Consider the following 16,480-nt stretch of genomic DNA (forward strand, 5'->3'; position numbering starts at 1 on the left):
GCGGGGGAAAGGCAAATCAGCTGGTTTCTCAGAAAGCACCGGGAAGTGGGAGGGGGGCACAGCCGGAGACTATATGAGGGCGGCAGGAGCTCGCCGGACTCCGAGCCCTTCGGCAGCAAGATGTGGAGCAAAGTGGTCCGCGCGCCCGCCCTGGCGCTGCTCTTGGCCGCCGGCGCGACGGCCGGCTTCACCTCTTCCCGCTCGGATTCGCCAGTCCTGCCCGTCGTTGAGGCGGCGGAGAAGCGGTTTAAGGTGAGGCTGGATGGGGCGGAGCGTCTACCGCCGCAAGGTAGACTCCCTGGGAGGGGAGAGGCGGATAAGGCGCTTCTGCGCCACCTCCGACCTTCCTTCTCCCCGCAAAACATTCAGCAGCAACACACACTGCCCGCTGGCTGGGCCGTGCCGAGAAGCAGAAGGGGGCGCAGCGGGCAGCCGTCGGGCCACCTCGGAAAGGGCTACTTGCGGCTAGCCGTGAGGACACTGGACGCTCCGCCCGCTCCGGGAGGCGGCAGGTGTCTCTTGAGTTCCTGTTACTGGGGAAGCGCAGGAGCGGAGAGAGGGGCGGTTGCGCGGCTCGGTTGCCCTTGCGGGAGAAAGAAGAGCCTGGGCTGGGAACCCATTGGTCTCCTGCTGCTGCGGGATTGGGGGGGGGGAGGAACTGGCCACCCACTGCCTCTCGGGGGCTCCGGACGGGTGTTTTTGGCAGGGAGGCTGCAGGACGTCGCGGCGGCAGCCCCCTCCAGGCACCGGGCAGGGAGCCCAGACTCAGGGGCAGCTCTGCCGCCGCCTCCACCAGGAACATGTCGGGTGGCTCCTCTTTTAAAGACCCTCAAGCCCGTGGCGGCCCCCTTCTCCCCCTCTTTTGGGGAGGAAGGGGGCGGGCCGGGTTGTGGCGCTGCTTCGACGCCGCCGAGCAGGGCGGAGCCAGCAGCGCCCGGGTGCCCCCTCCTTGCGCACCCGGCCGGGGCTGTCCCTTCTGGGACGAGAAAGCGAGCCCTGGCCCCCGCCGGGCTGCCCCGAGAGAGACGGAGATCCGTCCGAGGCGGTGATACGCGCCCGCTTCGCCTGCAGCCCTCAGCCACGAAAGTTTCCACCCACCCCGTCGGGGCCAGAAGTGAGGGATCGGGGCCTGAGGGCTGGGCCCCCCAAACCAGCCTCGAGCCCCTTCGTTTCTTGGGCCAGGGCCCCTAACTGCTCGCGGCCGTCTAGTCCACCATCCCGAGAAGAAGGTCTGGGGGGTTCCGGGAAGTCTCCCCCCCCCCCGCTGACCCTCCTCTTTCCATCCCTCCTCAGCCCGCCTCGCCTGCCCAGAGCTCCCTGGCCGGCACGTGGGTCAACGAGCTGGGCTCCAAGATGGTCCTCAACCCTCCCGACGACTCCGGCCAGTTCACGGGCTCCTACCTGACGGCCGTCTCCGCCGCCCAGAAGCCCATCCAGGTGTCTCCCCTCGTGGGCGCCCAGCACGACCCGAAGGGGGCCGAGGAGGAGTACACCTTTGGCTTCCTGGTCAACTGGTCCTTTTCAGGTAGGGACCCCTCCCCGCTTTCCAGGGTGGGCTGGGGCCGCTGAGATGTAGGACTGGGGGGGGGGGCAGCTCCAGCAGCTCTATAGTTGATCAGGGGGTTTCCTTTATCTCACAGGCTGATAATTTAGATCCTGCCCTTGTTTGCATCACTCAGGCATCTTCTTGTTTTCATTATTACGCTGTATAAATTAAGTCCTTAATGCTGTACTTTCCATGGAAATCTTTAGATAAAGGGCTGTGTATAAATTGAATAAATGATTATAGCAATAATAATTTCTGGAACAGAGGAAGGTGACTTTATTGCGCTGAACCTACTAGAATCCTGCATATATGCCAATGAAGGTTTGAGAAGTAGATCGGGAGTCAGAGCCCTGGTCCATCTAGCTCAGTATTGTCCACACTGACTGGCAGCAACACCTCTCCAGGGTTCTAGAGTCTGCCCCATCCCCACCGGGAGATCCTGCTGGGGGTTGAGTCTGGGGCCTTCTACATGCCATGCAGATGGCCTCTGCTGAGCCACAGTCCTTCATCCTGCCACCACCTTCAGCTCCTTGGTGGAATGGTGGACTGCAAATCCAGAGGATGATGGTGCGAGAACTTTCGCTTCAGCATTTTTGTCTTGGTTGTTATTCTGATTTATTACCTGCCCTTTGCCCTTAAGATCCCAAGGTGGGCCACAACAATTAAAGCTAACATATTTTTAAAAGTTTAAAACTTGTTAATGGATAGGTCATGTTTTGGATCTGATTATTCCACAGGAGCTGCAGCGAAGTCTGTGGGACTTCACTGGAGGCAGGCAGGCAGGCGGGGGGGGGGCCCAAAGGGGCGGCGGAGAGCTTGACCTCCCCAAGGCAACTCGGCCTGGCCTCCCTGTTCCCAGGCCATCACTCCCCTCCCACAGCAAAAGTTTGGGGCAGGGAAGAGAACCTCTGACCTGTAGCTTTGCCCCTCTCTGTCCCCCCAGACTCCATCGCTGCATTTGCGGGGCAGCGCTTTGTGGATGCCGAAGGGAAGGAGACCCTGGAGACAACCTGGCTTCTGCGGCAGAAGGTGGAATCCCATGGCGAGGACTGGGAGGCCACTCGGTAAGTGGAAAAGAGCCGATCTCGACGGGCCTTCTCTGGGGTTCTCCCGCCTGCCACCAAGCCGTAGCCATCCTGCGCCTGGGGCTCCTTTCAGGTGCCTTTCCACAACACACTCGGCTGGAGTGGCACCTGACCCAGTTCCCCCCTCTCTCTGCCACCCCTCCAGGGGATAAGAAGAACCAGCAGAGGTGCCAAAACTCCTGCCATGGGGCTTGCAGGAGGGGGGTGCTGCCCTGGTGCTTCCTTGGGGGACATCACTTTATGCCCGCAGGCAGCCAGAGGAAGCCCCCACCCACGGCCGCCATGGGAGGGCTTTGGGAAATGCCCCTGGGGCAGGTGACACCCCCAAGGACCAAGGAGGGTTCCTGGTGGCAATGCATGACATCAGCCCTATTCAGAGCAGGGCAAGCACAAGGAAGAGCCTCACCCTTACTTACTCACTCTGTTTCCTTGCAGGGTTGGCAGGAATGTCTTCACACGGGCAGCATAACAGGATCCGAGAGACTCCCTTGCTGCTGCTGCTGCTCTGCCATGGAGCACCTGCAGGAAGGGGGCTTCCCTTTCCCTTCTGATTAGACAATTTATATCAATTCCTTCTTCCGCAAACATACATTCTGGCTCTGACCGGCCCCCGTCCTCCCTCCCCAGCAAGTGACGAAAGAGTGCCTGGGAAAATCAAGCTGCACCACAGGATAGCTGCCTTCCATGACCTGGCTGTCCCATGGAAGAAAGATGGAGTGAGCTTGTTTTCTGCTGCTCTGGAGGCTACAAGCTGAAAGGAAGAAGGCAAGTTACAAGGAAGGAGATGCCAACTAAACATCAGTTAGAGGGAAGTCAAAAAACACATCAGGGACCCAAACCAGTTTAGAGAATCAGAAAGAATGTAACTGTAAAGATAAAGAGAGATGAAAAGTACAAATATGAAGGCAACATCTTTCTAGGAATTGTATGTATAGAATATTAAAATTGCAGTTTGTACTCCTTAAATGATGGTATTGAACAAATAGTGTTTTCTTTTTCTTTCTTCTTTTTCTTTTCTTTTAATCTCTATGCATATTTTATTCTGCATTTTGATTTAGATTTTGGACTGTTGTTGCCGATTGTCTTTTTATATGCAAAATTAATAAAAGCATTTAAAAAATAAATATCAGGAATAATTCTTTGACAGCAAGAGACAGTGGAACAGACTGTTGAGAGGTGGTAGACCAGGGGCCCCCCAAACTAAGGCCCGGGGGCTGGATGCGGCCCAATCGCCTTCTAAATCCGGCCCACGGACGGTCCGTGAATCAGCATGTTTTTACATGAGTAGAATGTGTTCTTTTATTTAAAATGCATCTCTGGGTTATTTGTGGGGCATAGGAATTCATTCATTTTTTTTCTTCAAAATATAGTCTGGCCCCCCCCACAAGGTCTGAGAGACAGTGGACCGGCCCCCTGCTGAAAAAGTTTGCTGACCCCTGTGGTAGACTCCTTTGGAGGTTTTTAAGCAGAGGTTGGATGACTTTAGTTGAGATTTGCAGGGGTTTAGACTAGAGGACTCTTCCAAATTGACTGCCATTCTCCAATAAGGCACCAGCAATGGAACAGGCCTGCTTGTGTTCTGGCCTGATCTTTTCTAGGTCTGCACATAAGTCCTGGCCCACATTCCTTATTTTTCTTTCATTTCTTATTTTCTGACACTTCCCTCCAGCCTTTTGTCTGTTACAGACAAAGGGGGAGGTACCCAAGCAGCACATCAAGAGGACCGTCTTAAGCCCACCCAGCGCCCTGGCGCTAAGGTCCCTCCAAGCGGACCGCGGCAGCAGCAGGAGGCCACCTCCGAGGACTCCGCGCTGCGCCTTCTTGTTTCGCCAGCACTGGGTTCCGCTCAGTCAAGCTTCGCCACCAGCGCGCGCACCGCGGGACCAGCAAGAGCTGCTTGGGCGCTGTGCACGCGCTGGTGACGAAGCTCGACTGAGCAGGACCCAGCGCTGGGGAAACGAGAAGGAGGCGCAGCGCGGAGTCCTCGGAGAAGGAGCGCAGTCCTGGCCAGATTGCAGGAACCCTGTGCTCACTTGGCGCCCTTCCAGCGCCCGGCGCTGTGGTTCTCCGCGCCACTAGCCTCTATGGCTCGGACGGGCCTGCATCAGAAGCATTGCTCTCCTGAGCTGGCGTGCTCTCAGTCCTAAACCTCTGCTGCCTGGTTTTCGGAGTAAACACTGAGGAACGATCCGTACCCGCTGCCTTTCGGGACATATTCAGAGAAGAAAAGCCTCACAAGTAAACCCTCCACAAATCTGGAACCAGGTTGCCTTCTTTCCCCCACCTGCATTTCCATCCTTCCCCCCCATGAGCAGAAGTCACTTATTGGGGCTGCCCCCTCTTGGTTTTTTAGGAAGGATCCTGAAGTATTTTCTGACTCCCCCACGCTCCTCCACTTTACACACAAAACAAGGGAGGAGAACCATTTTGTAGTCATTTATTATTTACATTTGCATCCAAATTCTGGGCTCAACTATTATCCTCCACACCCCAACCAGCTTCATTCAAGGATAAAATAGATAAAAGCAAGAACAATGAAACGGATGGAAGCAGAGTCTCAATTTAAACAGTGAAAAGGAAGGAGAAGGGCTCCAGGTTACCCCCCCCCCCAGGGATGGGTAGGGGGCTGCTCTGCACACCCCCACACACCCCCACGGCTGCTCAACTGCAGCTCCTGTTTCCAGCCCTGACCAACGGCCCTGCTGGGCTCCCTTTGGCAAAGGCAGGGGGTCTCAAGGGCCCTTTGTCCAGGAAGCTCCTCCAAGCAGCCTGATGTGGGGTAGGGACTCCTTCCGGGGATCACAACAGGCAGGGGGCAGGGCTTCTTCCCTGGACCAAGACAGGGTCACCCACTCCGAGGTCAGGACTGGGCCTGGAGGTGGCCAGCACCCAGCTGCCCCCATGGCAGAGGAAGCCTTCCTGGAGGCCAGACGCTGCCTCCCCAGAAACCCCCGCCTGAGAGTCGCCTTGCCCACAGCAGGAGCGTTCAGGGATCCAGGGCGGCCGCTTCTGGGTGTCTCAGGGGCTCGCAGCAATGAAAGCAGATGCTGGTTTCCAGGTGCCTGGTTTGAACGGGGGGGGGGGGTCTGCTCCGTGGGTGGGGGCCACGCATGCCAAGGCGGTGCATCTGGAGCAGCCTGCCAGGGCAGGGCAGGGGAGGGCCAGGGCAGGGGGGATCCTGCCTCCCTACCTGCAAATAGTGCCCCTCCCACTTTTGGCTCATTCCCCTGCACAAAGGGCCCCCCTCCAGTGCTAATCTGGGGGTGGAGGCACCCTAAGAGATCCCAAGCAAAGGAAGGGGGCGGAAGAGGCTGCTTCTCCGAAGGCTTCCACTACAGGTGACACACGAGGGGTCCACGTGCTTCAAGGGGGGGTGTCCACGAGAGCCACAGTTCAGGCCTCCATGGCTCAGTTCTGGGCCCTTCAAGACCAGTCGGACTCTGGGGTGGAGCCATTTTCTGGAGCCCCCACCCAATGAGCTGCAGGGCGCCTCTGGGTGCCAGAGTCTGGGATGCTAAATAAATGCTTCTGTCTTACAATCAGGCACAGCTTCTATTCTCCCCCTGCAAAAAAAGGGGCAAGCCGGGAGCCCCCCCCCCAGTCTTTGCATGGCAGTGTCTGCCAGCCTGCCCAGCCATTCACGGGCTGCTGGCCAAGCCCTCACATCTCATCCGAGTGGCGTGGCTGGATGACCACGCTGGTGGTGCGACCCACCCAGCCCCGCTCCTGGGGGTGGGCAGAGGCTGGCGGAAGGGCTCTCTCCTTCCCCAGAGGCTGGTGCTCGGGGGGCAAAGGAAGCCCCTCTCCCTGCTGAGAAGCCGAGGGGTCGGATGAGGAGTTGCTGCTGCTGCTGCTGCTGCTGCTGCTGGAGGGCGGCTGGGTCTCGGCACGGGGGCTGTGGTAGCCCTCCAGGGACCGGTTGAGGCTCCCCGCTGCTGCGTCTTTCAGGGCGGCCGAGGGCACTGCCTTCTGTGTGGAGGGTGGGGCAAAGCCAGGGGCTGCTTCCGCTGGCTGGAGCTGGGCAACGCTGCTCTGGTACTCCCGCAGCCTCCGGGACAGCACTGCAAGGCAAAGGGATCGTATAAGCAGGGGGTGAGGAGCCCCAGTCCCCCAGCCCCAGACCGGTCTTGACTCTGCGGTTCAGTCCCGCTGGCATTCCCTCGAGTTGCGCTTCTCACTCTCTCTAGCATACAATTCAATCAAGCCTCTGTTGTGCGAACCACTAAACCTCCTAAGGCGGCATTCAGCTTGGGGGTGTCCCCTGGGGACATGGCTGGCTACCAAGAGAGCAAGGCGTGCTGTGGGCCTGATCCAGGCACAGGGCTTCTCCTGACTCTCCTGCCTCTCCCTTCCAGGTCATCTTCCTTAGAGGAATTCCCTCTTCTGCAACTAAAGGAAGGTCCAGCATTGTGGCATTTAAGACATTTCCCACTCAAGAAGGTGTTTAGTATCATAGCATGGCTACTCCTGAGCTGCAGAGCCCAGAACTTCTCTCTCCCCCAAAGTTGGAGATGGCTTTTACAGCCCAGTTCCCATTCAAGGCCCACTATCAGTCAGAGAAAACAAGCCGAGATGGAATCTGGCTGATCTTCACCACATTATCTGCTGCCACAGAGTCCCACGCCCCCCCCCCCTTTGCTCACTCCGGAATCGAGGGTCCGCCTCTTCCCCACAGAATCCTCATTTTCTTACATGAAGGCTCTAGACCTGTGAAATGCGTGCCAAGGACTTTGGGCTGCCTCCTGAAGGGGACAGACCCTGCATGGTGCCTCAGGAAAGGCTGAACGAGGATCTCAGCTCAAGAACCCCCTGTGCCCTGGGAGCTGCTCTGTTCAGCTGGGGGGGGGGGGAGATCCCAGAAAAAAACTTTGCCAAAGGTGCTTTTTGTCCAGATTAAGAAGGTGGGGGTCAGGAGCTGTTGAGCCAGCCTGTCCATTTCCAGGCAAGGGGGCTCCAATGTCATTCCAACTTGCAATTGGCCCCCTCCCCAGGGGCGTGTGGCTCTTGCAACAGCCGCCTTGGCACCCGTGGGGGGACACTCACCTCCCTGGAGCTCCAGCCGCTTCTCCTGGCTTCCTCCAAAGGGGTAGTAGCTGGGCCAGAGGATCAGGCAGAAGGAGAAGACCAGGACCTATCATAGAATCAGAGAATGGTGGTGTTGGTCTTCTAGTCCAACCCCCCAGGAGGGAGCCCAGGGCAGGCATCCCTCAGCAAGGGCTGCAAAGGCAGGCAGGCAGGCAGCCTGGGGGCAGCTCAGGAGAGCACAGGGGGCTGGAAGGGGTGTGAGGAGGAGGACCGGGACCTCACAGAAGTCAGGAGTCCTCGCCCACTGAAAGTCAGAGGCACCAGTGGCAGAAAATGCCTCTCCCCCCAGAAACAAGGCAGAGCCCCTCTGGCCAAGAAGACGGGGACAATGGCCAGCAGGCTGGTGTGGATTGCTGGGCCAAGGGGCTGCAGGGGGTGGGGGGTCCTGCCACTCACCAGGACACAGGTGCTGGCTGTCGTGGTCTTGGTGGTCGAGTGCTGGATCAGGGCTTGCAGCTTCCGCAGTTGCTCCAGCAAGGACCTGCAGGAGAAGCAGAGCAGGCGGTCAGCCTCCAGCTGCCCCAGAGCCCCTGCTCTCCTCTGTGGCCAGACGCCCTTCCCAGGAAGGGTCCAGCATGACCAGGGGACCTGGCGGAGGATACGGTGTCTGGAGGCGCAGATTTCTGCCCTGCGCTATGGAGCCTTGGGACAGTCACCCCCTTGGCCTCAATGCTCCCGCCCATGAAATGGGAGCAGGAGCAACCCACCTCCCTCCGCAGGGCTGTCGCAGTGGGCACAGCACAACAAGATGACAAACCCCAAAGCCCTGTGTCAGCGGCAGGAGGTCCGCCAAGGAGGAACCGCCATGGGGCTGCCCCCTTGCTTTCCGCCTTGGCTGGAAAACAGACCCCCCCCCCCGTTCTCCTCAGGGCCCTCCCTCGGGAGGAGGTGGTGGCGACATCACAGGGGAGCCCCCCCTCCTTCCCAGGGACCCGCGAGGCCAAGGAGGGGCTCACATGTTCTGCTTCTGCAGGAGCTGCACTTTCTTCTGAAGTTCGTTGTTCTGCGCTGTGCAAACGACAACCCTGCAGGGAGGGACAGGGGAGGAAGAGGGTTGGGAGGGGCCTGGCAGCCGGGGTCTCAGAGGGGGCTGTGGAGGTGCAGGAGCAGGGGGGCAGAGGAGCCCCAAGGCAGAAAGGACACCTGATCTGCAAAGCCCCCTCTTGGTGCTGAGGAACACCCCCCCCCACTTTCCCAAGTGCGTCCATCTTCCCTCCCTCCCCCCATGCCCAAGATGCCACTGCCTGCCCCCCCCCCCGCTTCCACCCTAGACTCCCTTGGGAGGTGGTGGACTCTCCTTCACTGGAGGTTTTTAAGCATAAGTCAGATGGTCCCCTATCAGGGACTCTTGCACTGCAATTTTGGCACTGCAGGGGGCTGGGCTAGATGATCTCTTGGGGTCCCTTCCAACTCCACCATTCTGATTCCTCACCTGCTCTCCAGGCTGTCCACGTAGACCTTCTTCCGCCGGCGGCTGTCCTGGGCCGACTGCTTGTTCCGGATCTTCCGGCGAACTCTCTTCAGGACACGCTCCTCGGCCTGCAGCACACAGGGCTCTGGGGGTGAGCCAAGGGCCGCCCTGGGCAGCTCAGGGCTAGGCTGGCAGCCAGCAACCCTCCTCCAGTTCACCCAGGAGCCAAGAGGATGTGCCCCCCCCCAAGAAACAAGGGGCATTCACCCCGGGAAGTACAGGAGGCTGGCTACAAAGGCACCACCCCCTGGTCGGAATCAAGCACCTAGGTCTCACGGTTCCTGGGCCCCTTGCCCCCCCCCCAGGAATTGCCCCCTCAAGGCAAGGGTGCACACACACACACATGGGCTGATTTTGTGGCACCCACCTTGGTCAGCGGCAGGTTGGAAGGGATGGAGACGCCCTCTTTCTCCAGAAGCTTCTTCTCCTCATCCGTCAGAATCAGCTGAGGGAAGTCAAACTGAAAAAGCACCAAGTTCAGAGGTGGGGCTCGGTGGGGGTCTGCCAAGTTGCACCCCTCAAGAGGCAGGAGAAGGGAAGCCCCTGTGGGAGCCTCCCCCAAGAGCCAGGTATATTGGGGTGGAGGGGGGCACACGGCCGCCATGTACCTGCAGGTCTCCCCCACTGGGCTGGGGTGTCGGTTCCTCAATGGAAACTGTGACGGGGAGAGCACAGCCCTGATCGCTGCAGCAGGACTCTGACGAAGTCTCCATAATCTGCCACATCTCTGGAAGAGGAAAGGGGGCCACACAGTCAGGGGTGGAAGGGGCCGCGAGGCCAGAGGGCCCAGGCTTGCCCGGGGGGCGGGACACACCCCTCTGCTCTCCTTCCTTGGCACATTTTGCCCTGGGAGGTGCAAGGATGTCATGAAAACTTGGCACACCAATCCCACACACCAGCCAAGAAAGAGGCTGTTCCTGGGCCCAAAACGGATAGGACCCCAAATAAGCACTGCCAATGCTCCTTTGTGAATAAGGTCATGGAAAGGGTTTTTGCATTGCATTCCCCCATGACCTCACCACCTGCATTCTCTGTGTGTCCATTACTGTGCACCTGCCCACTGAGAAGGGCACTCTGCGCATGCAAGGAAATGGGGGCTAACTGGAAAAGGTAAAGGTAAAGGAACCCCTGACCATTAGGTCCAGTTCTGACCGACTCTGGGGTTGCGGCACTCATCTCGCGTTATTGGCCGAGGGAGCCGGCGTACAGCTTCCAGGTCATGTGGCCGGCGTGACCAAGCCGCTTCTGGCGAACCAGAGCAGCGCACGGAAATGCCGTTTGCCTTCCCACTCTAGCGGTACCTATTTATCTACTTGCACTTTGACGTGCTTTCGAACTGCTAGGTTGGCAGGAGCTGGGACCAAGCAACGGGAGCTCACCCCGTTGCCGGGATTCGCAAAAAACAAGCACAACCGCTGCCTCTCCCCCTTCCAAGGCATCCCAAAAGGAACAGCTCTCCAGCCCATTAGACCCTGCTCAGGGCGATAGCAGCTCCCCACAGGGGTGCATGTGTGAGAGAGAGATGGGGGGGGCAGAGAGAGTGGCCGGCCGTGAGTCAGACCAGGGCAGTGGGCCCCCTTGCCCAGCATCCTCCTCCTGCCCCAGGGAAGCAGGACAGACAACTCAAAGACGGAGCCAGCTTGTTTTCTCCTGCTCTGGAGGCTTCGGCCCAAACCAAGGGATTCCAATGACAGGAAAGGAGATTCTGACTCAACACCAGGAAGACATTTCGGAGGGTAAGGGATGCTCACCAGCGGAGAAGACTCCCTTGGAAGGGGCTGGACTCCCCTCCATTAGAAGTCTTTAAAGAGAGGCTGGAATGCCACTTGCCAGGGATTCTTCAGCTATGATCCCTGCATCACAGGGGGCTGGACTAGATGACCCTCGGGTGTCCCTTCCAACTCTACGATAGGACAGGAGTGCAGCAGCAGCAGCAGCACCTCTAAAGCACTGGTCCCAGTCCAGATACCCCTTGATCAGGGCCGGCTCTAGGGATAGGCTGGGTGGCGCGGGGCGCCAGAGCACCGGGCTGGCAGGGGGGCGCCGCGCGGCACGCTGTGCCCGCCCAGCAGGGCGAGGGCGCCAGAGCGATCTGTGCACCACGGCGCCCGACATGCTTGAGACGGCCCTGTCCATTTGTTCCTACTCCCTCCTTCCTGTTCCTAAAGAAGCTCCTCAGCAGATGCAGAGAGAGAGAGAGAGAGAGATGGAGGGAGGGAAGGAGGGGAGAGAGAGCTTCTGCGCCACCATGTCAGCAAGCACAGAGGAAAGCTCAGAGAAACGGCCACCTGCTCTGGCTCAGCTCAGCGCCTGCCGCAAAGGACATGGCATGGACCCCCCAGGTGCACTGGGCACTCACCCAGGTCAATGGCCACATCCCCGTCGCCCATCTCCGAGGAGGAGCTGACCCTCTCCAGCACAGGGCCTTTGGGGGGCCCAGGCAGCGCCGGGTGCAGGGAGTAGTTGTGGTCGGACTGGATATTTTCGGAGCCAACGGGGCTGCCAGTGGGGGACCCCACCCAGCTTCCGGGGCTGCAGGAGAAGTTCTGCTCTTCAGTAAGGCTGCTGCTGCTGCTGCTGCGAGGAGGGGACGGGTCTGGCGAGTCGCTGGACTCTTCTGAGAAAGGGCTCAGGAGGCACCTCAGAAAGTCGTCCACCTCCTCCTCGCCCAAGGCCTGCAGGGAAAGGAGGTTGTGAGGCAAGGACAGGGGGGAGGGGGACTGGACCAGCAGCAACCCCCCCCCCTGGCTTGCCCAAGGCAGCTGGCACTCACCTCGGGCCCTGGAAAGTCCCAGTCTTCTGGCAGGAAGCCTCCCTTGCCCAGATCAGCTGAGGGACCTCCGTCCTGGAGGAGGAAGTCAAGGAGGTCCTCGTCTGCCAGAGAAGCCATTTCCTCTGGGCACAACATCTGGAGGGAGGGAGGGGGATGGAGGGTGTCAGGGTCATGCAGCGGGGCCAGGAGCCCCCAAGGAACCACTGCTATTTATTTATTTGAACATGTACACCACCTGTTTGTTCAAAAAAACCTCAACCTCACCTTTAAAGGTAAAGGGACCCCTGACCATTAAGTCCAGTCGTGACCGACTCTGGGGTTGTGGCGCTCATCTCACTCTATTGGCCGAGGGAGCCGGCGGACAGCTTCCAGGTCATGTGACCAGCATGACAATTGACAAAGCCGCTTCTGGCGAACCAGAGCAATGCACGGAAACGCCGTTTACCTTCCCACTGTAGCGGTACCTATCTATCTACTTTGACGTGCTTTCAAACTGCTAGGTTGGCAGGAGCTCACCCCGTCGCGGGGATTCGAACCGCCGACCTTCTGATCAGCAAGCCCTATGCTCTGTGGTTTAACCCACAGCGCCACCTGCGTCCACCTCAGTTTTACAAAAAAATAAAACAAGAAAATCAAGAAAAAAATTACACAAGCACTTTTAAAATATAGAAAGTTAAAATATTAAAACTGGCTAAAATTAACATCAACTTTCTAAGCATTTTCTGGGTAGGCTTGTCAAAACAAGAATGTTTTCAGCAGGCTAAAAAAAAAAAGAATACAGGGCACCTGCCGAATATCAATAGGCAGGGAGTTCCAGAGTGTAGATGCTGCCACAGTCAATGATTGAGTGCTGACAAAGAATGCAAAATCGGTATCATGTAGCACCAGAGTCATGCCAGTTCCACCAATGGGCAACTGCCATTGTGACATGAAAAATGGAGGTTAGCTTTTGCGGCCCAGCTCCCCTATGTCCATGATTGGTCAGAGAAGCAGGACTGGAGGCAGGACCCAGTCAAAGCAGGCAGATTTTTATTTTGTTGATGCAACAGAGGACCCCCCCTTTATAAGGAGGTGAGGAGGACCCAGAACAGAGGTGCATAACAGCTTTTAAAAGCTTTCCTTAACCCCTTAACCAAAAACCACTAAAAGAATTATACAAGTATCACAGAAAGAGAAATTTGAGAGTGTAGCTTGTCTGCTGTCTGTCAACATACCTGATAACATTTACTGATTCCCTTTTCCTGGCCAGTCTGGGCCATTATTTTGAAATGGTGAATACCTTGACTCCATAGTTCTGGTTACAGGTAGGTAGCCGTGTTGGTCTGGGTCGAAGTAAAATAAAAAAATTCCTTCAGTAGCACCTTAAAGACCAACTAAGTTTTTATTTTGGTATGAGCTTTCGTGTGCATGCACACTTCTTCATACTGAAAGCTCATACCAAAATAAAAACTTAGTTGGTCTTTAAGGTGCTACTGAAGGAATTTTTTAATTTTACCTTGACTCCAGAATCCATTTTCACACATCGTTATCAATACTTGTAAAACCAGTTTCACAGGGGGAAGGCTCAGGAACAATTTCCTGCTTTGTTTCCTGCTGTGTTACTGGCAAACGTGATATTTCACCAAGCTATGTTGCAAAGTCCATTTCCACAACAGCTCCTATTGCATGCAAAGGCTGTGGTGTTTTGTGGACAGCACCTCCCAATAATTTTTTTGAGGAGGCCAGGCACCCCCAAAGTTAATGGGCATTGCCATTCATATGGTGTGTGTGCACTGCGTCATGTGATTGATTCTGTGGGGTGGGGCTTACCTGGGTGTTGCCTCCCCCCCAATAATTTATTCCACTTGGCACACCTGGCCAGTGTATTTGCAAATGCACTCATCCCTGTATGTTTATAATGGCACATCATTAATTTCCGTAACATTATGAGATGCAGACAGCTTGGGCACCTGGGGTTGTGCCCAAGAGATCTGGAGGGTGAGCTCTCTCTCTCTCTCTCTCTCACACACACACACACACACACACTCACTCACACACACACACACAGAGGAAGCTGTGCAGAGGAGCAGGAGGAGAAAGCAGGAGCCTGGGGGAAAGGGGCTTTGGCCTCCCCCCATTTTGCTTACCTGTCCTCAAGGAGATGCTCCCAGAACTGAAGGAAGGAACTTCGCTGCGAGTCCCAGCAGGGCAGCTGGGGCACCAAAAGGGTCGTCCTTCACTTCAGCTGGAGGCTTTTAATCCGAGGTCGCGTAAACACCTGTCAGGGATGCTTTTGTTGTGATCCCTGCATTGCAGGGGGTGGGCTAGATGACCTTCGGGAGTCCCTCCCACCTGCCCACTTCTATCCGTCTATGATTCTGCAAAGACCAAAGGGGCCCAACCGGACGCTCCCTACCCAGGACCACCAGGTTGCCCAACGGGGGTGGGCGCCGGTAGCTCATCCCTTCGGGCTTGGCTGCCCCTGGACGTGGGGTTTCGAGCCGAGGCTGCCCAACCCCTCGGGAGCAGGAGTCCCCGCCACCTCGCGGCGGCCCCGGCCCCGATCCGCGCCTTGGCCGGGGAGTGGGGGCGGCCAGTTGCGCCCCGGCCGGAGCCCGGAGGAAGAGGCAGCCGCCGCCCCGTCGCGGCCGAGGCTGGGGCGCGACGTCGGGTCGGGGCCGCAGAGACAGCGGGGCGGCGGCGGACGCCTGGGTCCCCTGGCGTGGGAAGGGTCCCCGGGGCAGATCGGGGAGAAGGGAAGCCCCGCGACCCCGACGGGACCCCACCCACCTGCGCGGCCCGCTTCGCCTCCGCTCTGTCTCCTTGCTTCTCCTTCCAACGCAGCAAAAGCGACGTCACTCGAGTGCAGGAACTGGCCTAGGCCCGCCCTCCCCGCGCGCTGATTGGCAAAGCAGCGGAGAGGTCGGGGCCGCATTGGTCGAGGCGAGTGTCGCTCGTAGCCAGGAAACCCCCTTCGGCCTGGAGGGGTGGGGCTCCTCTCTGACGTCAGAAGGGCGGGCACAGGCGGCTGCTCCTCCCCCTCGGGGGCCTCCCTCGCTCGAGCTCCGCCCAGGGGAAGGAATGTGTATTCTGTAGCGGACTTCCTTTGTAATGTTTTATTTTGAAAGCTTTAAAATAACACTTTAGTTTCCTGTTACGTTGCTTTGACTGTATATATTTGACTTTCTTCAGATTGTTTTATGTATCTTTTATTGATTTAATATGCTGTAAACCGCTTTGAGAATTTTCTAAAAAATGCAAAGCGGTATAGAAATAAAATAATAAAAATAAAAATAAAGGAAGGGCTGCCGCTCCGAGGCAGAGGCTCTGGCCAGGTCCACGGCCAGAAAGGCCAGAGAGCTGCTGCCGGCCCGTGTGGGGGACACGGCAGCGTGAGATGGGCCCGCAAGGCTTGACTCAGGCAGCTTCCCGCGTGCCCTGCTCTTCGTCGCGTGTCTGCATCTGAAAGTGGGGCTTCCCAGGCGACACGGCTCTGGGAGAGGCATTCCGCCAGGGAAGCGGCTCAGCAGCTTGATCCATAAATTCCCGCAGCAAACGGAACCGAGAGCTAATCGGGCTCCGAAAGCCCGGCCGTGTCTGCACCGCTGCCTGGGCCTTGGCAGCCCCGCTTGTCCCGATGCCCACGGTTGGGGGTGGGGCTCTTCGGGTGCTAAGTGACTCCCCGAAAGGACTGTGCCCTAGAACCTAGAAAGGGGGCGACACTGGACTTAACTTTGCATGGCACCCAGGACTTGGTGTGAGATGCTGAGCCAATTTGGAGTGTGGCGATTTTGTTTTGCTTGGGGGACAAATTGAAGCCTGATTTCTATGCAGCCGAAATGGAGCCTAACAGTTCAGTTTTTCACCTGAGTTTCCTCTGTGACAGCTGTGGTATCTGAAGAAGTGTGCATGCACACGAAAGCTCATACCAAAATAAAAACTTAGTTGGTCTTTAAGGTGCTACTGAAGGAATTTTTTTATTTTACTTCGACCCAGACCAACACGGCTACCTACCTGTAATCTGTGACAGCTGTCACATTAAGGGGAGGGGGGGCAAGATCTCTATAATGGGGGGGGGAGGCAAGATCTCTACTGCCTAGTGGCCTTCACAGGGATTAATGCGGCATTGGAGGGGAGTTAACCAGTCAGATGGGAAGCATATACAGTGGAACCTCGGTTTATGAACACCTCGGTTTACGAATTTTCGGTTTACGAACGGCGTGGACCCATCTGGAACGGATTAATCCACTTTCCATTACTTTCAATGGGAAAGTTCGCTTCAGTTTATGAACGCTTCAGTTTATGAACAGACTTCCGGAACCAATTGTGTTCATAAACCGAGGTACCACTGTAAATAATAAATTCTTCTCTCTGCACTCCTATACAGTAATAATAAATGCCGCGGTGCATCTGCTTTAGCACAACCAGACACCTTCTTCTGCCCCAGCTACACGAAAACATGTCTCTCCCGCATACAGTCAGAGCAGAAGCTGTAACCTTTGCCCAATTTGACTTCATCCCCAAAGGCGTATTTCTTCTCC

At 57.2% G+C, this 16,480-nt stretch overlaps 2 protein-coding genes across 4 annotated transcripts; one reads left to right on the plus strand and one right to left on the minus strand.

The window, feature by feature from the left end:
• LOC118077175 (avidin) lies at nucleotides 1–3,755 on the plus strand. Of its 3 annotated transcripts, none has more exons than XM_060280438.1 (4): nucleotides 29–252; nucleotides 1,294–1,525; nucleotides 2,490–2,610; nucleotides 3,067–3,755. In XM_060280438.1, the coding sequence occupies exons 1-4, from the start codon at nucleotides 121–123 to the stop codon at nucleotides 3,098–3,100; spliced, it is 519 nt and encodes a 172-aa protein (XP_060136421.1). In that variant the 5' UTR covers nucleotides 29–120; the 3' UTR covers nucleotides 3,101–3,755. The 3 variants fall into 3 exon arrangements, with proteins under 3 accessions (XP_060136422.1, XP_060136421.1, XP_060136423.1); XM_060280440.1 differs by lacking the exon at nucleotides 29–252 and adding an exon at nucleotides 373–512; XM_060280439.1 differs by lacking the exon at nucleotides 3,067–3,755 and having other exon boundaries at nucleotides 1–252; nucleotides 2,490–2,614.
• A 1,297-nt stretch (nucleotides 3,756–5,052) lies between these two features.
• CREB3 (cAMP responsive element binding protein 3) lies at nucleotides 5,053–14,820 on the minus strand. The gene is made up of 11 exons (XM_035100832.2): nucleotides 14,730–14,820; nucleotides 14,087–14,217; nucleotides 11,961–12,095; nucleotides 11,547–11,862; nucleotides 9,796–9,914; nucleotides 9,555–9,647; nucleotides 9,149–9,255; nucleotides 8,673–8,741; nucleotides 8,113–8,197; nucleotides 7,675–7,762; nucleotides 5,053–6,692 (listed from the first exon to the last, which is right to left on the minus strand). Exons 3-11 carry the CDS (start codon nucleotides 12,093–12,095, stop codon nucleotides 6,292–6,294), a joined length of 1,413 nt encoding a protein of 470 aa, XP_034956723.2. The 5' UTR covers nucleotides 14,087–14,217; nucleotides 14,730–14,820; the 3' UTR covers nucleotides 5,053–6,291.
• Between the last annotated feature and the right edge of the window lie 1,660 nt (nucleotides 14,821–16,480).

Source organism: Zootoca vivipara, chromosome 11, assembly GCF_963506605.1.
Source record: "Zootoca vivipara chromosome 11, rZooViv1.1, whole genome shotgun sequence".
NCBI classification, from domain to species: domain Eukaryota; kingdom Metazoa; phylum Chordata; class Lepidosauria; order Squamata; family Lacertidae; genus Zootoca; species Zootoca vivipara.